We start from the raw sequence: 22212 nt of genomic DNA, 5'->3' as shown, positions 1-22212 counted from the left end.
GAGGAAAGTAACCTCACATTCCTTCCAAGTGTTCTCTCTTGAGCTTTCAAAAACAGTAACTGGTACATTGTATCTGGCAATTCCCTATGTCCCTCAGAACAAAAACTCTCATTTACACTGTTGTGATTTCAGTGTAGTGGGTTTGGAATGTTAGCTTCAAAAAATACCTACCCTCTGCAAAGTTACTGTAGTAAAAAACAAATAGTCTAGATTCACTCCTCTAAGGAAAATACTTTTTTAAATACTTTTTTTTTTTATACTAGATTTAAGAACATCCATTACCATATTCATTATTATTGACTGCAGTTAAAATTCTGAAACATCTCTCCTACCCCCAATAAAATTTGGGTAACTTATTTTCTCTTGGAGTTATATGGAAGAAGAAAAAAAAAAAAGGTTACCTGGGGATCCACTAACCATCCATGGTACAAAGGGATATCAAGAAGATCAAACACTATGCATTCAGGTGTGTATTCAAATACTCGTACACCTGTAAATTTCACATTGACATCCAGACCTGTCTGTAACTTATGTAGAATTGCCATTGCATCACTCATATTCTGACAACAGAAAGAAAAGGAAACAGATGACCAACTAGAGCTTTGTACACTTGGTAATTACCCTTGTAATCTTTCATCACATAGTGCTCATCAACTCAATATTTCTTTAAAAAAAAACAGAAAAGGAGAAATTAGCTAGAAAACTGCTTCAACACATTCACATTATTCATGCCACTGGCAAGTGCACACTTAAATGTAAGTTTACCCAATTGCATTTGTATATAAAATGCTTATTTGGAAGGAAGCAGTGTTGCTGTTTGTATCATCACGGTATATAGTGTCTCTCTGGTCACAGACTAAAACACTAATTTTGGTGTCTAAATGATGAAGTTCACACTCGCTAAGCCACACTTGCCACAAGGACAAAAAAAAAAGACATAGCTTAGAAGGCTGCGGTATTTTCTACCAAGTGAGAAGAATCCGCAAATAATATCTTCAGAAAGTACTTCAGTGTTTGCAAGAGATTCAGGGAAACAGAGTTTATTGTTTGTTTGGTTTTGCAACATTTGTTGCTTAAGAGGAATTCAGGATTGCAACAATGGTTAAAAAGGCACAACAAAAATAGAGAAATACAGATCAGAAATGAAACAGAGACAAGATTCACAGACTAAGCCCACTGTTTGTGAAAGACAGTTGCCTCTGTCTTCTTTTAATAAGACAGTTAATGGCAAAACAACAACTAATGGGCTCAATAAGGGAAGACAAAAATGTAAATAAATGACTATATATTGGATGAATAACGAGAAAACTAATAAAGAGCTAGATAGGCTAACAAGGTGTAAGTGGGGTATGTAGAGATGACATTTCATCACTTCAGAAGCAATTTGTTGAATTCCAAATAACTGGCTTCATTAAACAGTAACTTAATCAATACATTGATTTGAACATTTTTTTCGGCAGCACATTAAAAGACAAATTAACAGATTGATAATTAATAGGGCAGGATGCCAATACAGGCTTGTATATTAGAACATAAGGCAGATCTTAGTATTTTTAAGAAGTCACTCCATGCATCTTGTAACTTGATATTCTAAAGAATATACAAATTTCTTCAATGTTGTAAGAAGAAAATTATTGTTTTAGGCAGAGTATTAACTGTGTGACATGATAAACACAAAACTACGAGTAACACCAAGACTTAGTTGCAATGCTTCTGAAATGTAATAATTTTATAAGACTCAGTTACCTAATTTCTTTTTCCCTCTCATGTAGTATCACAAGTGCATCTACAGGTATGTTTGAATGGAATGTAGAATACTCCTAGAATGGGAGATTTCTTTAAAATTGTACAGTTAAACATCTACCAAAAAGATTTGTGACATTTACTTAGTAAATACATATATTTAGCACAGGAAAGCCACAGAGGTTGTAGTTTTACCAGGTATATAATTTTCTTCAACCTCCTGTAACTTGATTACTGCTATAATCTTTAACAGCATATCATTTTGTGGGGAAAAAGAAATATAGCTATTTCAGTTATCACAAGGATAATTCATGTAACTTGACACAAGGCGTATTTTGGAAGATTCTTAAAAGAATCCATTCAATCTTCATTCTAATTTAAATCATCCCAAGATACTTTGGTTTTCAACACTGAACATTAGCAAGAAAAGATGACATAACAATAAAGAGAACTAGCTTGAAATACTTAAATTCAAATCACTTTTTTCCCCCCACAAGTAATCAAAAAGAAACAGCTGTGATCACAGAGCTTGAAACATTTGCTCCAAGATACATATATACATCAATATTTTTGGAAAAGAATAACATTTTATTTTAATGTAGAAAGACTTCTGTGATAAAACAGTGGTCAGTGCAAATAATATTGCCTTGTATAATATGGAATCAACCTCTTTTTGTCCATCAACACTTAAAAACAGATCTCGTTTCATCTGTATCATCAGTGAAAGACTAGCAGAGACCACAGAATGGAGCATGCTGAAGAATGCAAAATAGAAGACTTCAAAGAGCAACCACCCTGTTTCACGCTTCCATGTGTACTTCCATGTTATTCTTCCTCAATATGAAAATATTCTTTTGTTACACTCATTGCAAGAAGAAAAGCAATAGTTTGTGTTAACAGATAAGAATTTTTTCTTCACTAATAAGAAATACTTACAAATAATACTCTACATCAAGCCTAGAGAAAAAGGAAAACTACTAGTAACAGTTAGTATGCTTCTGGTTCTTAACAAATCAGTAAACCTTAAGTGAGGAAAAAAAATAGTACCTTTTAGTATCTTACATAAGCAATTGTATTTTAGGAGCAGCTTCTTACCTGCTCATAATTTAGACGCTGAATTTCAGAAATCTCTTTCGGTTTTGCATCAAGAATATAATCTCCTAAAAAAAGCAAAAATATAGTTTATTCAACATTTCTTTGAACACTTCTGACTGAAGCTAACTGATCATAAATATAACCATTTAAGCTTTCTATTAAATGAGATGCCATTGTATTATAGCCTGAATTATAAGTACAAAGTAAAACAAAAATATATTTTAAATATTAAGGTCATATATTGAGAAGTGAAATTCAAATGTCATTACTAAAACAGCATTCCATAATCACTTAGAGTATCATGCCAGCCTCTTAATTATTTACCTTCCCTCTGTGCCTTGATTCATAAAAAGTCAAAACTGTTCACAATAAAACATGTAATTGCATAATACAATTTAAGAATTGCAACTGCTCATCCTGACTGACATAATGTACATTTTGGAATATGTTTCCATACCCTAATAATTCTGAAAGGCCTGTATTCCATCTGTGTTTGCAACATAAAGGTTATTAATCAGTTAATCAAGACACAGGGGTTCAAGATCCGCGAAAATTTTAGTGACCACAAAAATGGTGACCAAAAATTTTAGTCTCCATAACCTGCTTCACCCAGAATTTTCAATTTTATTTCTATACTTTTCATTTTTATTCCCTTGTTTCATTCCTAAAAACTATGTTTCTACACAAAGAAGTTCTATAGATTTAATAAAAGTATCATCATAGGTTTATTTTATCACCTCTTCAAATTGTTCAATATGGTTGAGGGGCTTTTCTTTTTTTTAGTTCTTTTTAAGCTGTAGGAGAACAATTTGGCAACTGCTAATCCTGTTGACTAAATAGGAATCTAAACGATCTAAGAAAGTGATTTTGAGATTCAATTTAATAAAATCATTCCAGAAGGTAATATGTCTTCAAGACAGAAGACACTTCAAGGCACATGTTTAGCCAACTGTGATTAGGCAGTGAGTTCAGATAGCATTTTTCTATCAATACAATTAGAAAAAAGTGTTTAGGCACAGGAAATTAGAGTTCTTAAAAGATGTTGGTGTGTTGTTTTTTTTTCCCCAAGTTAATTACTTAACTACTTTTTCTGCTATTGGAATATTCATTAACAGGCTTTTGAGAAGCTTTCTTTACAAACAGAAAAAAGTAAATATAGTAAGTTTTTCTTCTGCTTCAGAATACTAAACCTAGTTAGTATATTAAGCTTAAATGTTTTACATTTGTTAGGCTACAAAGGCAAGGAACTGTGGTGCGTATAGCTTAAGAACTAGGGCAAATGCACTTGTAACATCTGGATCACTCTGAGCTGTTGAAGTTAGACTTGTCAGATGGAAACAGCTGCAGTTTTGCCGAAGACTGAATCTGGTAATGGAACAGTGCCCACAAATGAGACCCCAGTCACCATGACAACTTAATTCATTTTTCATGTTATCTTAATTGGGTCAAGGATTATAGTCACTGCTGACAATTAAAAGCACAATTGACTTGTTCCATTCTGTGGACTGTAACAAAACATTAAAAGACATGAATAAGTTTAAATCTACCAACACACTGGCATACTAAACTGCATCATTAGGCTAACAACTTAGGAAAACAGTACAGAAGACTTAAAAACTGTTGAGGAAAAACATGTGTTACTAAATACCATGAGTAATTTTCTTGAAATATGCATTCAAGTAAAGCTGAATAAAAAAAAGTTAGTAAATAACACAGTCCTCCTATCCTACTACTCACTAAGAAGTATAACATGTAAGCAAAAACTATCTATTGTGAGTAATTACTAACCCAAGTATTCCATCAGCTGTTCAGCCGTTATGATTTCCATCATTGGTGGCAGCTTAACCTGTGAAAGTAAAAGTATATTCTCTTTAAAATTTCAGAACAATGCAGATTAGGAAGTATTAATAAGGTATTTCTAGCCTGAAGTCTTCTGATCACCTTTGGCTCACCAATTTTTAAGACCATTAGCCTAGCAGGACTTCTACAAAAGAAAAGCTATGAGAAGGATAAGGTCACACTTCAGTTTTTAGAGAAACTACATGCACACAGTACTCTCTTTCACTTGCAGCTCTGTCCTAGTGCTCCCTTCTCCCATCAAAACCTTTCACCAGCATCCCCCTCAACTTCACAGGAGTTTACACTGTTCACCATAGCTCAGCTGCAAGCATGCAGGAAGAACAGTCTGAGAAATGTAGCCATACTTAGTTTAAAAACAAAACAAAAACAACAACTCTACTTCTTTATATCTCTTAACTGGTCTTAACTCAAAAGTTCCAGTGAACAGACATGAGGCTGTAGAAAATCTGGGGGCAGCTGCTGCTGAGACAGGGAAGACAAGACTCACACAGGTTTGAGGAAATGACCTCCCAGCCTCTCATCCCATGCTCACGTTTCAAGGGTTCAGTTTAACGCCATACAGAAAGACCAAATACATACAACTCAGTGTGAAGCTTCCATTCTCCCTGATCCAGTCCTGTCACTATCATGTACTACAACTAACCACCCCGGCAGCTGTCAGGACCAAAAACTTCTTAGATAGTCATCTCCATCCAGCATCCTGGGTAAATAAATGCTTTGGTTGCTCACTCCCATTTACATATTTCCCTGCAATAAAAGCCCAAGCACAGACTCACACAAAACCATGCTTCTGGCAGTATCAAAGAGTAACACAGGAGTCTTCTGTTTTTTTGTTTGTTTTTTAAACTTTCTCATCAGTTTTTCATCTCATCCTCTCTTCCACATCTTACTAGAGAAAGTCAAGAAAGTCTGGTATTTGACTATTAGGAGATGTATATACACACATACATACATATTAATCAAATTCCTCAACACTAATCACCATTCTCCACCAGAAAGAGGCTGACAGTACTATCAGGGATCTGGGGAAGGATGAGAATAAAAGTATGAACATGGAAGGCATTGGAGTTAAAGGCTAGGGGGCTATAAGTTGTTAGTAAAGCAGGAAATTAGTGGAGCACAAGCTTGCAAGAAAGTTTAATTAGTTCTGCTACTTACAAAAAAAAACCACCTTAAAAGTACATGAATTAAACAAGAAGAAAAAAATCAGTCACGCATTCATAAGCGCATGAATTTTTGAAAGCATCTTTTGAACGAGCAGCGACTGATTGTAACTTGGAAAATGCCTTAACCTCTTCCCTGTACTTTTCTAAGTTTAACTAACACTATGTATGCTAAAGGTTTCCAGAATCTTTGATCCTGTTCATAATATTCCTATTGAGTGTATTGAGTGTGCACATAAATGCAAAGTAATTTGCCACATAGACAACAGGACTGAAGGCTTAAAAAGCTGATTCTTGCACATCCAGTTCTGAGCTGGCAGCATTTAAACCCGAGCAACTATTAGCTGTGCACAGCCCTGATGCAGCCTGAGCTGAGGCTGGGTCACTACTGCTCCTAAGGCATATCTAACAGCACGGAACAGAATGAATTAAACTACCTAAACCCAAAATGGTTTTGGGATTACAAACAGTACAGCTGTATCAACATCACATCAAGAAAAATTATCATGCCACTTCAACTATTAGCAGGACTAATGTTATGATTCCTTCAGGACTGAAGATAGCTTGTTTGTTTTTTAAACATACACATCAGCTCAGCCAGCATTACTTGGGGATTTCTGCTCTGTGTCAATTTTGAGAATCTAGAAGCATGCCTACATTACAAACAGCAGTTATAAAGCGTAATTACTTGGTTTGCCCATATTTAAACACTGCATAAATATATTACTGTTTCAGACTATGGATTAAAGGATGTATTTGTGTCATTGGTTAATAAATCTCAATTTTCCCTCAAACTGTTGTGGTTAGGAATTTATTTAATTTTTAACCGAAGAACTGAATCAAAGTAATTTTGCTCATATCTGCAGAATCTCCCAGTCAGATGTTTTAAGTTAAATACCAAAATGAACTGCTTAATTAAATGCTAAACAAAGATAATGGATTAGTTTAGAGCATAATTTTAGGCATTGCATGTTTCATGAGACATCGATCACACCTTTACAGTGGGCTAATTGGGTTCCAACAGTCATGAGTACTTCTGAACAGAACTGCCTTGATACACAGAAAACACGACATTTCCTAACTGTTTAGGGCTTCACTGCAAGCGCTTAAACTACAGGAAATACAACACAACAAAGAGGAAAAAGGAAAGAAAAATACCTTAAAACTTAAGTGGGGAGACAAAAAAAAAAAAATCACACAGAACCACAGCCATTCTCCACATAAATCAACAGAAGAAAACAATGTAAGCAGTAGTAGTGAAAGCTGTTGTCCGCAACAGTTCTTTGGAGGGACAGAAAACTTACAAATACATGCCAATGCTTTGTTGCTAGATTTTACATTACTTTCACATTTTAGGAAAAATGCATTTCCTCAGCTCCCACCCAGTTCCGGTACCCTTTTACTGCCGTTTCTTTGTCTTCCTCCCTAATCTCTCCCTCAAACCTGTCCAGTTTTCATTCTAGCTTCCTTCCAGTCCTCCAATGTGGGGAAAAAAAAAATCTTTCTTAACCAACTATGTTAGGTACAGTTGAGACATTTTTGCAGTTAAAACAGTTGGTAAACAAATTTTCATACTGAACAGTTTGTTTGGCAAAACCTATGCCGTTTCTATGCAATAGACTACAAACTGAAAAATGAAATAATACTGACTTGAGATAATTTCAACTGTATTCTCCAACACTTCAGAAGGGCCTAAAAAAATAAGTAATATAGCTCTGCACTGAAACTAACACTTCTGTAAATACTATGTATATAGAAAGGGACCATAAACATTTCTAAGTGCCTATTATTCATAGTCTCAAAACATACTTATTTACAGTATGCAACTCTCTCAATTCAGTGTTCTGGAAGAGGTAAGGGTAACTTCAACCTGCGCCAGCAAGAGATGATGAGTATCTCCTGCAAACACATACCTCTCGCCTTGCAGGAAAAGCTTCGTAAACTCATAGCCTGATGGTATGCGTTATCGCCTGGTAATCTCACATCTCCCCTCTCAAACACGGTTCCTTCAGTCCCTTAGAATAGGCTTCCTGTCCTGGAAAATGCACAAGTATAGGCCCATTGATCTGCAAGCTCAACTCATCTCACAGATGCAGAGGAAAGCTGCCAAGGCCTCTGCTGAGTATTCATCAGAAACTCACTGGCAACTCATCTTAGAAGCTGAGCAAGTTCATCTGAGCAATCTGTGCAAATTCTGGCCATAAGAAGGTTTAGCTCAGTAAAAAGGAAAAGCAGAACACATGTAAAAAGCCAATGCCAGACCTCAAACTAGGCACTGCCACTGCAGATTCCAACAAACCAAATGGATATCAGCAGGAGCATACTGTACTCAGCTCCTCTGAGAAACAGGCCATTTTTACAAGAACTTAAAACTAAAAATTTTTAACTAGCAATTTTTTTTACTCTCTCTCTCTCTTCTCTACATCTCAGTTTGGATACACCTAAGCATCAGTGGTTATATAATATCATTTACAGAACTGTTATAGTCATCTAAATAGGTAGTTCATGGAGTTCTGAAAGTTACCAACAGTTTTGTAGAACTAGGCATGCAGGTAATGTCGCTCTTAAAACCTTCCATTTATTAAGAGAGCTGTGATCTACAAAACTTTTACAGATGATGTCAATATATACTACTAGAATTATTCTCCTATACAAAAACTTGTAAGAACAAGATACTCCTTATGTATTCACTTCCCGAGACTTCATTAATATTAGTTATTTATATTTCTATTTAAATATGTTTTCCCTTAGGCTTATTTTATGTTCCAATATGATTTGTGTTCTGTGTTGCCTATTTCAGATATGTAGTTTCTGTGCTTTGTGTTAAAGTTCATAGACTTCATTGGCTACATGACATCACATCCTACCTGAGGAACTCACAACAGAACTACATGGCACATTTACTAAGCTTTCAGCATCCAACGATCACCATACGGTAAATCTTAATAAGGGATATTCTACAACCCCACACAAAATTGCAGTTTAATACAATGCCAGAAGCTATCAGAAAGCAATGAGTGGACTACATCTAACAAATATCACAAAAGGTACTTAGAAAAGCAAGCTTTGCATTGCTAGCTCAAGTACATAGTAAGCCACGCTCCTGAAGGAAAACTGAGCAGTCTGCAATTTTAAGCAAGCTGAAAGACTGTATCCAAAGCTGCTCTATATCAGAAAACTCATGCTTCCACATACATTTTATATGCCTATTTCAATGCTCTACTTTTGTTTTCATTTAATGATTTTCATGAAAAGTCATTTTTTCATTTTGTTTTCATTCACGATCCTATGATTTCCATCACAGAAGCCTAAATGGTTTCCACATTGTTTTGCACAACAGTTACTTTTTCAGGTTGGTCTCATACTGCTTTTGTTTTCCTTTGCTTTAAGTATTTCTGTAACTTCTTTTTAAGAACTCCTCAGCTCTACCTCCTAAAGGCTAAACAGGCAGTCTGCAGAAACAAAAGAAAAACAATAATAATTGTAACATTTGAAAGTACAACTTGTACAATCTGCCACCTCAGAGTTGTGCATCCAGACCCCTTGCTACTACTTCAGAGTTTCCAAAAACCCAGGTATTGCCAAGCCACTGTCTCACAGCTGAGTACATATAGGCGTAACACTCAATTATTTTCAAGCAGTCTTTATGCTTGTATCATTAAATAAAGATCTTAAATCTAATCTCAAAAATACCTCCCCTGAGACATAGTAAAAGCTGAATAGTGACTAGGAACAGAGAAGAATCTTGCTCAACTAATGAACAAGATTTTCAAGAACCACTAGGAAGAAATACTTTGAGTACACGACGCATTTAAGGTATAATACCTATTAGGTCTTCCTGTATTGTAGTTATTGCAGTCCTTTAAGCAAATTAATATAGTACCTATTGCCCTCACAGTCAAGAGATGCTATCTCAAAAAAACTGTTTTATTGGAGGGCAATCGGGACACAGACAGGAGAACACAAAACTGCTAAGTTTTAAAATGATAATCTAGCACAGGGGTAAGAAGCTTGAACTTTGAGGCACTAAAATATCTGGAAAAAGCGAGTTCTCCTTAATACATATTTGAGGTTAAGGTATAAATATTTCCATGGTTATGGTTTACATTATTAAGAAGCAAAGGTAAATTTTAGTTCTAAACAAATTGATTGTGTGCAACTCATCACAAACAAAAATCCGAATTCAACTTTCACTACTGCATGTAGTACTGGATCTCAAAATTATCACTCCCATTCTGGGATAAGCAAAGCATATAATTGGACATCCAAAGGGAAATATTCATGAAAACAAAAACTAGCATTTTGACTGTAACACTTCTCAACTCTGAGAACTTCCATGCATTATCTGAAGTTATTTGAGACCATATTTACCTACAGTTTGACCACAACACTCAACCTTGTCATGACAAAGTTCTAAGAAGGAACGTTAGCGGTGGATACAGGGAAGAGGCACTGAAGTGTAACTGTTCACATCGTTATACTCTGTTCAAGTTATTCCCCCTCCTCCCCGTTCTCATCTCCTTTTTTACTACAGTTTTTCCCCTGCCACGTTAATTCCTTTTCATCTAACACACGCTATGGTATTCTCACTCTGCTTTTGCCTATTTTCAACTCTTCGTCTGCTCCCTTGTTCCCAAATTATAATTACCTGACCCAATCTAGTGTTCATCTTGGTTCAGAAGTGAGAAGAATGTGGATGTCCATCCTCAGCCTTGGTATGTAGCTGGCTACTGTCAATGATGTGCAGGTGAGCTGCCAATAAGCTTGCCACTCCAAACAATGCCAACATGGTTCTTGACTATAAACTGGGGAAAAGAAAGGCTAATTTGGAGAGGCGCTAATTAGGAGAATCAATTACAGGCAGGGGAAATACACAACCAACTAACAAGAAAACACTGAAGCATATAAATAGTCACATATGGGCAGTTTCACCTAAACTGGTGAATTGCTGTCTGTCTGCAAATCATGTAAATTCTGCTGAGGTTTTATATAAACTGATAAAATTGTAGAAAACCCTTTCTGTAATCCTAGCAACAAGAAGTGTAAGGACACTCCAAAGATGCATTTTGATTTCCACCGACTCCTAAAATTTGATATCACATTTATTATTGCTAACATAATATTTGATCAAAGCAGACTGTCAGATAGAATTCTGCATGGAGGACAGCAGAAGAAAGTTATTATATAATTATGGAAGGAAAGGAAGAACACTAAGGAAGAAAACCTCTCAAAAATTAAGAGCAAACAACAAGGACAGTGCAGTCCCATTTATATCCATCCTTTCATTAAATGGACAGTTAAAAAGGTAAATCCTCAAACCGGCCACTTCTTTTAAAACCCCACCACAACTAACGATAGTGAACAAGCTCTCCAAGGCCCTGTACTCATCTCTACATATTAAAGAGGGAGCATAAGAAGAAAGCATTAAGTACGGAAGTCTATGAAGACCTTCACACCCTCTTGAGGTTCGCAGGAACTACTGTATAAGATGATAGTTTAAAATCACATGACTCCCCTGTACTGCTTTCACCAATGTCTAAATATCATCACTACAGAGTCTGAGTCCACAGCATTCCTCCTGATGCATGAGCTATCCTGCTAAGGAATGCGTACAGGGACATCAACTCAAAAAACAAAACAAAACACACACTCCATCACTAATCTTCTGAAAAATTACCTCTCTGAACAAATTTCTTCTTATTATTTTAATTTTGGCCTTCTTCTCTATCACCTGTTATACCTGTGAACAGCCTCCTACTCCTCCAATACCAAATTTATTCCCCTTGATACTACAACATAAGAACTACTCTCATAAAGCTTTCCTATCCTAAGGACTTCATTCTATCATCTCATCAATCTTTTGGGGTCGAATTATAAGTATTTTTTGAAAAGGACCCCTTCTTGTTTTGCAATACACGCAGCTCACTAGCTCTTCTCTGACTGATATTCCTTTTACCTGTAAATGCTAATAATTTTATTATGCTTTACATTCAAGTCGCCTATTTTAAATATTTAAAAGTTATTCTAAGACTACAGGAAGTTGTATCCACGATGGTTATGTAGAACACAAGAACTTCCAGGTCTCAAAGCAGTACTTGGTCATGACCTGATTTACAATCCATGCCACGTAACTGTACAAACACATCCCTATTACTCAGGCAGCTATTTGTGCAAATCTGTATTTTGTTAAATCCTGCATATGTCTCGCTTCAGAATTAATCTATCTTCCAAAAACATTGCCTAAGTTTTCAATGCTATATATAGAAATATTTCCTAAAAACCTCAACACATCTGCCAACAAAACATCGTTCAGTTTAGAAAAGCATCATCTAGGCTTTGACTTCTACATTAAGGCAACAGAGTAAGCCCCCGTATAACAGCGACATCTAAGTAGTGTATTGGCAACAGCCCGCCAGCAGTTATTTATTTTCCAAGTTCTCTACGTGCTTCAGAGCAGAAGTGAGTTAGCACAGGTTCCCGGCGGTGTGCTGCCGAGTTTCCGGCCCCGGTGCCCGCCGCCCCGAGCCCTCCCCGTTCCAGCCCCGGGCGGCAGCGCCTGCCCGGCCCGCGACGGCGGCGCCCGCAGCCCCGGTACCTTCCAAGCCAGGAGCAGCACGTTCATGATGGCCAGCAAGGGGCAGGGGCCGTTCTCGTTCTGGGTGATGACGGGCGTGTTCTCCTCCTTCCAGCGGACCCACTTGATGTGGTACACCGACTGGCCCGGGAAACGCTCCTTGGAGGAGGACAGGAGCTGCGCGCCCGCCGCGGGCCTATCCCCGCCGGGCTCCGGGGCCGGGCCCCCCGGGGCGGCCTCCGCCGCCGCCGCCGCCTCCTCGGCGTCGCTGTTGAGCTCGGAGCTGCTGGGGCAGCCGGAGTGCAGGTTGGAGAAGGACTCCAGCGAGTCCAGGCTGCGGGACTCCTCCCCCGGCGGGCTGGGAGCCCCGCTGCTCCCGGGGCCAGCCCCCGCGGGACCGCTCTCCGAGCCGGCCGCCGCTCCGGGGCTCCCGGGCTCCTCCGGCGCCGCGTCCTCCGCGGCCCGCGGGGGAGACGGCGGCCGGAGGGCCGCGGGGTCCGGCCGAGGGGAAGGGCTGCGCTGCCCGCCGCCCGCCTCAGCCGCCGCGGGCCCGTCCCCGCAGCCGCCGCCCGCCGCCGCCTCTTCCAGGAGGAGCTTGCCGGAGGCGCCCCCGCCGCCCCTCTGCGGCGAGCCCGGAGGCGGCGGGGGCTGCGCCAGGCCCTCCATGCCTGGCTCCTCCGCGCTCTATCGGCACCGCAGCGGCCGCTCCTCGGCCAGCAGCGCCCGCGACGCCATGACAGCAGCGGCGGCTCCGCCCCGCCGGGGATGTGGGGGCGGGCGGCGGGCTGGAGCCGCCGGGGGCAGGGGGGAGCCCCGAGGGCGGGGCGGCACCGGAGGGCGGTGGCGGGGCTCGGAGGGCGCGACGGGCGGCGGAGGGGGCTCTGAGGGAAAACGGGCGAGTTGTGAGGGGAAACGGGCGCGGCGCGGCGGCGCCGGGCCCCTGCCGGCCCCCTCCGGCCGATGTCCGAGCGGCCCTGTCCGGCTGCTGTGCCTGAAGTAACGCGGGTGGGGCAGGCACGGGCAGCCCCCGGTGGGTTTTGAGGCGGCAGGCGCGGTGTCTGCGGGACGGGTGTGTGGTCCGGGGCGGGGCGGGGAGAAAGAACGCAGCCCCGTCACCCGGGCTTTGCCCCGATGCACGCGTTCGGTGCCTCTGCCCCTCACCTCTCAGTGACGCGTTTTGAGGGCAGCGTGGGGATGGTGAGGGCTTCCCTTACCGCTTCCGTTCTCAGGGTTCTCCGATTTGGTTCCTCGTAAATTGTTGCATCAACTTCAGCAACCTTATCTGAAGCGCCTTCACTGTCATGGTGCTTTCCGCATACGTGTTTGCACAACTTTTCGGGGGAGTTTGGACACGAAGGTAGGCTCTCCTGTAAAAACAATGGTTTGCCAAAAGCTATTGTTTTCCTAACTTCCTAAAGTAACACGGCGTGGGAGTTGGACTGTTGTAAAAGGGGTGGTGTCCCCCATTTCCTGGAAGAGCAGAGGTCAGAGGAGAGAAACCTCCAGGCTGATTCCCCACACCACTGCAGGATGCTTATTTAATAAAATAAACAAATAAATCATCAAGTTAAGGACTTTTGGAATCAACTAATACTGTTAACGGGGATTTATCTTTACAGGGAGAGGACAACAAAAGAGGGGCACGACAGCGAAGCGGAACTTGTCAGAAGGCCTTACATCTAAAGCGAGTCTCTGGGGGGCGGCGCGGGGCCGTGAGGGCAGGCGGGGGTCCCGCGCTGTGGCCGCGTGCTGCGCTTCCCCACAGACGGGGGCCTCGCGAGAGGCGGGGGTCCTGGGGCAAAGCGCGAAACGCGAGGAACTCGGTGAGCTGGGGCTCGGAGCAAAGGGTACGTGACGGCACAGGGGGCAGCTCCCGGCCCCCCCCCACGGGTCGCAGCCGCCGCGCCTCAGGCGGGGCCTGCCCGGCACAGCCCGCGGCCGCCCCCGCCCTCCTCTCTCCCGCCGGGGGGCGCCCCTGTGCCTGCGAGGCGGGCCGCGCGCTCCCGGCCGCCTGGCCCCGCCCCTCCCGCACGCAGGAGGCGAGGCCGCGGCGCGTTCCTGGGCGAGCCCCGCGGCCCCGCCCCTCCGGCGGCGTCGGGCGGGGGCGGGCGGAGGGAGCGGAGCGGGGCGGGGGCAGCCGGGCAGGGCCGGGCCGAGCCGAGCCGAGCCGAGCCGAACCGAACCGAACCGAGCCGCCGCTGCCAGGCGATCCGTGGGTGGCAGCGGCCCTGCAGAGCGGCGGGGGACAAAGCGGAGGGAGGCGCGGCGCTCGCCCCTCCCCATCCCGGCGCCGACCGGGGCGGATGCGCCGTGGGTAGGCGGCGGCGGCGGCGGGGCCTGGGCCCGGCGAAGATGGACCTGGCGGGGACGCTGCTCCTGCTGTGCTCCTGTGCGGCGGGCGCCGGAGGTGAGGAGCGGACGGGGCCCGGCCCGGGGCCACGGCTCTCCCCGGTCCCCCTTCCCTTCCTTTCCCCTCCCCGGGGCGCCGCGCCTCGGCGCCAGGCCTCGGCCGGGCCGCTCCCCGGGGCTCGCCTCCCCCCGCTCGCTCCCGGCCCGGGGCCGCGCCCGGGCCCTCTCCCCGCAGCGCCCGGCCCGGGACTTTCCCCGCCGCGGAGCGCTTCTCCTCCGCCCCGGCCCCGGCGGCTGCCGTTCCTCGGGACTTTCCTCGGCGTCCCGGCAGCCGCCTCTCTCCCTTCCTCGCCCGAAACCTCCCCGAGAGCTTCCCGGAGCCTCCCCGAGAGCTGCCCTTCCCTGTGCCCGGCACCAGGAAGCGCCGCGGGCCGGGACGTTCGGTTCCAGGAAACGCAGCGCGAGCGCCGGGGGGGGGGGGGGGGGGGCTAAAGCGGCTTGGTGGGGGTTCCGCCCGCTCCCTAGGCCGGGGGCAAACACCCTGCTGCTTCTCCTCGCGGCGGGGGGACCGCAGCCCCGCGGGGGGGAGGCAGCTGTGAGGGCTTCCCGGCCCGGCTGGCGGCGTTCAACCAGCCGGGGCAGGCAGGAAAACAGTTTCGCGCTTTCGCAGGGGCGAGCGCTGGAGGTGGACTTGTGACGCCGCTCCTAGGGAGGGGTGCGTGGAGCACTCGATGAAGGGCTTGCTTCTTGTTTCGTTTTGGCACTTACCTCGGCCCCGCATCTGTGTACGCCGATACGTAGGCTTATTAACAAGGGATCTAGCCCCAAACCCGGCCTTTTATGCGTTGTCAAAAAGTAACATCCAAGCAGGAGAGAACTCGAGCGGGTCGTGCTTGTGGCCGAGCTGTGAGGTAACTGTGATAAAAAACAAAGTGATGCACATGGCCAGAACTCACCCCGTTGTGTGTGATTACAAGACACGCACACAAGATTTTGCTCGTGACTTTGACCTCATGAATTCCAGTCAGTTATTAGGGTACCGCAGACTAAAACTATTGACATACTTTTCAAAGCCTTCTTGTTTTCTGAACTAAACTGTGCTGGCATGGAATTAATTCAAAGGGATTCATTAACCAGTTGTGAGAGTTGTTTTCACGGTTTAATTTCGAGCAGGCAAGTACGCTTTCAAGCTCAAATCATGATAACATATATATACTCTGGGTACGTAGAAACAAGTTCATTAAATGTATTTTGGAAATTCATGTTTAATTTTTTCTTTGAGAGAAAAATGGACACCTTCAATGTTATCGGCAGTAGGAAGTGCTCCTCACTTTGGGTAACAGAAGCACGTGACTTACAGTGCTTAGCAATATAGATCAATCTTTAAACAAAGCTTAACAGTGCTTGATAGGAACCTGGGAACGCTGGCTGATACGCATGTCAGTAATAACCTATGAAGCTTTTTCCTCTTTTTGAAAGTCTAAACATAATTATGAAAAAAATATTTTAGCTTTTGAATTACTTTTTAATAATAGAATTATCTATTAACTTCTACTTACATTTCTAGAATTTCTTACCTACTGTAAATGTTTTTGCTGAACTATAAAGTTCTTTATTTAAATGCTTATATTCTAGGAGTACAGTAACGTCTGTGGAAAAGGCAACTTCATCATTCTTAAGTGTTACTGCGAGAACAATACAAACTGGAAACAACTGAAAAACACAATTTACCTGTGCTACGTTTGAGTATGGTGCCTCTTGTGCTCAATAGTTCTACACAGATCTAGAAGCCAAATAATATTGTTCTTCAAAGATGTATAGTTTTAAGCTATATACATATGAAATAGTAATAATTTTGAAAATTACGTGAATTTGTACTTTTTTGAATGTGTTTCTGTATATTGAGACTAAGCGTGGAACGTTTTTCTGGGATACCAGAGTAATTCTTTCAGAAGTACTTCAGGGTTTATGTCTGTATACCCTGTCTGTACTCTATTGTGGTATTCTTGGGGTAGTGTTAAATAATGGTAGATTAACAGAACTGATTACAGCTTCAGTTCATAGTTAATAATGGATCACAAAGTCAAGATTTTTGTATGTTTTAATACTAAGATACAACTTTTATGGTTTACTTGTGTACTGTTTTATTTGATGGCTCATTTGAGGAGAAAGAACAATTTAATGCCTAAATGAAATCTGTTTCAATTGATTGTGAATTTGTTTACATTTACATAATTTTAAGAAAAATTTAAACTAGAAAAGGAACAAAACCAAAAGCAATCACTAGTGTTGCTGTACAAATGAAGTGTACTGCAATGTCTATATTATGATGCTTTACATGTCTATATGGCTTATGGTTAGGACAGAAGAGTTAGCAGTGATTAACTCTGATAGGACCTGATCATGCTTGGTCAGGTTCTGATATTAGATAACTTTTAGGGCTGTTCTAGAAATTTATTTCTTTACTACCAATGAATAAATACAACCTTCCTAAAACAGGTATTCCAGCTGGTCATTTTGAACATAGTTTCAATCACGTGAGAAGAAAAGTCATGCCAATTTTCTTTTTTTTTATTAAGAAACTGGGGAAAGGTAGAACTCACCTTAAGTAGATACGCATATCTTAAGTTTCTAGCATATACTGCCTTGAATTTTCAGACTTCTTAAAAAAAAAAAAAAGGTAAAGTGAATCTCAGTATTTTCCTCAATACCTTCAGAGTTGCTTGGTTTAGGGATCTGTTCACTGACTGATGTTATTAGCAATTTTGACATTTATAAAGCAGTCCTTAGGGGCAATATTCTTTGCAACTGTTAGGAGCATGCTTCATTGAATGTTATGGGAATGCATGCAAATATGTTAAATGCTACATAATTATTATAATGTCCTTTGAGGAATGGAAATAACTGATAAAATCTGAGGGTGATTTAAAGAAGTGTGGAAATAGTATTAGAAAATACTGAAAAGAAGCAATGAGACCCCAAAAAGTTTGGAATTAAGAAACGGTCGTGCTTTGCCTAGGCTGATCAGATGCTGAACATCATTGCAAATCTGTGACAAATTCCTGGTACAGCACACCCTTCTATGTTGTTGGGACTTCTGAGTTGTGTCTTAGTGGCTTGTGCTGCGGGATATCAAACAACCTATTTCTCACTGTGCACGGGAGAAATTGTTTTTTTCTGGACACATGGGGGAGTTGTAGGAAGGTATTTATATGAGCTATCAGCATCAGAGAGATTAAGTCTGCATCCTTGCTATAGATTGAGAAGAATACTACCCTTCATTAAAATGGCACTCAGCCTCTAGCACATATCTGGGATTTAAAATTAAAACATTTAGACCTTTATATGGCTGGATGAGGCAGTGTCTGGTAAAGGCAGCTGTCAGGTGGTTATTTCAGAAGTACCCATGGTAATTAATTAAAATCAGGTTTTTTAAATAGTAACTTTGAAATACCATCACCTAGGAACCTAAGACAGTACTTTATCATTGCTTTTAGAAGGCTCAAACAGTTCAGTTCTGCGGTATGGCAGAGCCAGTCTCATGAGCTGCATTGTCTTGCCCTGGCCTTGCATTCCCATCTCTCCTTCACCACCTCTGGTGTTTGGTGACATGAGGAGCCAATTCAACCTGCAAATTTAAATGAAAGCAGTGACTGTTTTCCTGCCATACGTATCACCTCAAAGCAGACATCAGTTAGTCTGGTGGTGCTGTACTAACTGTGCCTTAAAAGCAAGTTTCCAGTGAAGGGGAATGATCCTGACTTGGCTTTTGTTTGCATGTGTTTTTTTTTCCACCAAAAACTAACTTGACCAGAAGAAAACATATATTTTTCATCCCAATCGGTTGTAGTGCCAGCACAAGGGAAGAGCAGAAATAGGATGGATGAAAAAGGGTGGCAGGACCTGCCCTTCTGCTAGCAATCACAAAAACACAGCCTAGATTAATTCTTCAGTGAAATTCTTGTTGGGAGATAGATTTTAGGATTACTGGCTTTTGATGCGCTTCAACACAAAAGTACTAAATTTGAATGCCATGTATACTTTTCAATGAGTGTCCCATGTGAAGGGACCATTTTTTTTAAGAGAATTAACCAAAAATTTAAAACAGCTTGAAAAAATACAACCTGTTTTGATAATCTTTATCTAAATTAAAATACTAATAATCATTCTCTTAAAGGTGTTTATCACATGCTGGCACTTCAAATCTGCAAATCAATTATGATGCTTGCAGTAAAGAGTTGTCCAGTAGGTTAGCTTGAGCACTGAACAATTTCTGTTAGTCCAGCATGCTGTATTTTATGTGTTTCTTTTCCACTAACAAACTTGAGTTGTATTTGAACTATTTGCCATTCTTGTGCAAGTCTTAATCTAAGCGTCTTAATGTACGCTTCACCTTTTAGAACAGTGCGTGCTGGATTTATCGACTTAAAGGACAGTTAAATGTTCTTTTACCATGATACAGATACACATAATAGATGCTTGCTTGTGTTGCTAAATTTTAGCACTGCTTATTACTAATCTTTGTGCATATGGAGTGAGCTTTTATGTGAATTTCCTCCACAGTGTTTGCAGATACTGAGGTTAGTCTGACCAGCATATAGATCTCCAAGTTCTCCTTAAACGCAGGCATGATGTTTGTCTGCCAGTTGTCAGGAACCTCCCTCTCACAATAACCTCTCAAAGGTGATAGAAAGCCTCAAAATGGCGTCAGCCAGCTCCTTCAGTGCTCTGGGATGCAGCCCTTCTAGTTCCATGGACTTCTGTACGTCCTCGTGGTTTACACATTCCCTAACGCATTTCTTCTGCTTCTCTCTCACAGACTGCAAAGGTTTTGTCTAAGAAAAAGTTTTGATAATCTTTGAAAAAAAATAAACACCATGAATGAGCAGCAAAGCCATTTAGCACAGACCACCAAACAGCAGTTATATATAGCTGCTCAAGGTGTGCCAAGAGGCTTACAGCTCAAATCCAGTGGTTGGTATGTTTCACCCTTTGTATGATGTGCGGAGCTCAGGTAGGAGCTGAGAGGGTATGCCTCAGACACCTTATGCGTCCGGTGGGGTTGTGGCTGTTCGGGAAGTAAAATAAAATTTTCAAAGGCTGCTGAAGAGCTCTAGACCCTCACACACAAGGATTTTTACAGGGACTATCGCCTTGAGACATTTACCTAAATGTTCTGCCTAGTCCTGTTTAGAGTAAGTCCTTCTGTGTATTTACTTCTAATCCCTGAAAATAAAGCTTTGTTCTTGGAGGTTTTTTCTCTTGGGAAAAGCGACATCTAGTTTAGCAAGTCCATACAACAATCTCCTGTCAGCCTCAAAAGCCATCCCACTGCTGCTCTCTGGTATCTGTATCCTGTGTTCCTGTCCTCTGGCTTAGCGTTTCCCCAAAGTACAACAGTGGCTTGTTTCACTAGGTTGCCTAGAAAGGCGTCCTGCCATCTTTGATGTTTGTCTGATGGCAACACGATACATGAAATTTGTAGAACAGTTCTCTTAAACTTCATCTGGGTGCAGGTGGTTCAGTATTCCTTCTTGCAGGTTTTCTGGTTGTGTGCTTATTTTAATAGATCTGTCTTGAAGTCTCAATTCAAAAAACAACAGTTTTTCGATGGCATCAAAGTAATCACAGTAGTTCGTCGCAGTTTTAGGTCTGTGTGCTTGCAGTTGTAAGAGATTCTTGGGGTGAAAGGCTCTCAGATGCTGTGATAGGCTTCTTCCTTTCTGACACAGACTGTTCCAGTTAGGGGAGCTGCAGCTAGCCAGCTGTACCTGCCCGATGGGCCGCAAGGAAGGGCACTGAAGTGTCTGCGGGTGTGTTTGCGGTGCCTCTGGCGGTGATGCTTATACGCAGCTTAAACACTGAGTCTGGCAAGAGAAAAACCTGAGACATCTTGTACCGGATACTGCATGGGAAGTACAGTCAGTCATCTTTCCAGCTCAACAAACTTTTGCCGTTGGCATCCTATAAATTCGTACCTTACAGAAGCTGAGTTACTTATTGAGCTACCTTTGTGAAGAAGAGAATCACTTTTGATTTGTAGCTGGTTTTATTAAAAGGAGATCACAAATTGATTTGAGACTTTGGGCGCTACTGCGGTGTTAACGTTATGCATGCTTCTGGAAATGAAAGTTAACGTTCATTTGGAAACTTTGCTTTCAGCCCTGTCTGAAATCCATCTTTAGAAAAGCTCTGTAATGGCACATGCCCTGGGTGGCGTGCAGCTGCTTTGGTTTTTTAAGAGGGGAGAGTGCTTGTGGCAAGTACTTGCCATGAGGGCACTTAAAAGGAGGTGTGGAGTTTGGGGTTTTTGTTTGTGTGTTTGTTTTTAGTTTTGGGGAAAGTTTCTGTGTGATCACAGAATGTGTGTAACTTTGCTTTAGCAGAAGGGTTCTCTTTGTTTTATTTTAACTTTTGCTTAGCAGAAAGAACATTGTAAGGCTTTTTAATGTCAACAGTCTTTCACTCTCTTGTCACATTTTAAAACTATTCTTTATGTTACTCAGCTGAGGGCAGCCTCAGCTTTCCAGGTGACCATGAGGCCTGGAACAGGTGCTAAGTGTTTTTGGGCCTTTCAGGAAGCTGTCCTGCTTTGAAACCTTTTTCTAGGTGCCTGATGCTGTTTAAAAAGTACCTTGCAATGCTGAAGGAAAAAAAATGGCCTATAGCAATTTAAAGAATGCGTTAGTAGTAGTTGCCTACCACAGAAAAGTTGAAGATAAATAGTTAATAGTTAAATAGTCCTGTGTTGGTAGAGCACAGAATTATGCACCTTTGCAGCATACAAACTCCTTAGTTTTGACGTTTTCAAAGAGTATTCATATCATATTCCTGATTTACATTCATTTTAAAATTAAAACTTCAGTTAATTATGCCAGTAATTATGTCAGTAACTTATGCCAGCTAATTCTGAAGTTTTTCTCTAATGTTGATGCTTTTGGCTCACATAGCTGGAATTGGAAGGCATGTACCAGCAGTCAGGTAAATGCATGTTGTTCATCAGTCTGATCTAACAACTGGGCCCGGGCTAATTGTGTTTGGTGTACGGAAGTCTTGTGCACTAGGAGGTGTTTCTGGTTTGTTTTGTGGGAGTAAGCCTAAAGTGATAGGAGATACATCAGACATGGACAACATTCTTCACCCTCAGTATTCCTCATGCTGGTTGGTGAAACTTTGGCTTTGTAGAGTTTCTTATTGGGATTAGAACTAATGTAGGCATGCTTAAATAACAAATTTTGTGAATGGTAAAGGCACTTAAGAAGCCTCTGGTAAACAAGATGAGAATAGACTTCTGAGACTAAGAGTAAGATACATAGGCCTTCAGTACCAGGAGGAAATTTGAGTGGAGTTTATCTGCAGTATATCATTACTTGAATTTTAAAGAGAGATGGCAGTATCATGTTGTGCACGTTCCTACTAAATGCAAGG

At 42.0% G+C, this 22212-nt stretch overlaps 2 protein-coding genes across 2 annotated transcripts in view; one reads left to right on the top strand and one right to left on the bottom strand.

The window, feature by feature from the left end:
• The window catches only part of MINDY2 (MINDY lysine 48 deubiquitinase 2), a 33115-nt gene extending 19905 nt beyond the window's left edge, over positions 1-13210 (bottom strand). Inside the window, exons 1-4 of the mRNA XM_080608127.1 lie at positions 12457-13210; positions 4627-4684; positions 2839-2903; positions 402-560 (exon numbers count right to left, since the gene is read on the bottom strand). Of these exons, the coding sequence (XP_080464253.1) occupies positions 402-560; positions 2839-2903; positions 4627-4684; positions 12457-13101 (927 nt within the window). The 5' untranslated portion in view covers positions 13102-13210. The remainder of the gene's footprint in view (positions 1-401; positions 561-2838; positions 2904-4626; positions 4685-12456) is intronic.
• Positions 13211-14536: 1326 nt separating this feature from the next.
• Positions 14537-22212, top strand: part of ADAM10 (ADAM metallopeptidase domain 10) — a 49479-nt gene continuing 41803 nt past the window's right edge. The window contains exon 1 of the mRNA XM_080608091.1: positions 14537-14842. Coding sequence (XP_080464217.1) covers positions 14788-14842 — 55 coding nt within the window. The 5' untranslated portion in view covers positions 14537-14787. The remainder of the gene's footprint in view (positions 14843-22212) is intronic.

The sequence above is a fragment of the Anser brachyrhynchus genome (assembly GCF_964034855.1).
Source record: "Anser brachyrhynchus genome assembly, chromosome: 11".
Classification (NCBI taxonomy): Eukaryota; Metazoa; Chordata; class Aves; order Anseriformes; family Anatidae; genus Anser; species Anser brachyrhynchus.
Note: the sequence above shows the minus strand (reverse complement) of the source record. Positions and strands in the feature narration are given on the sequence as shown.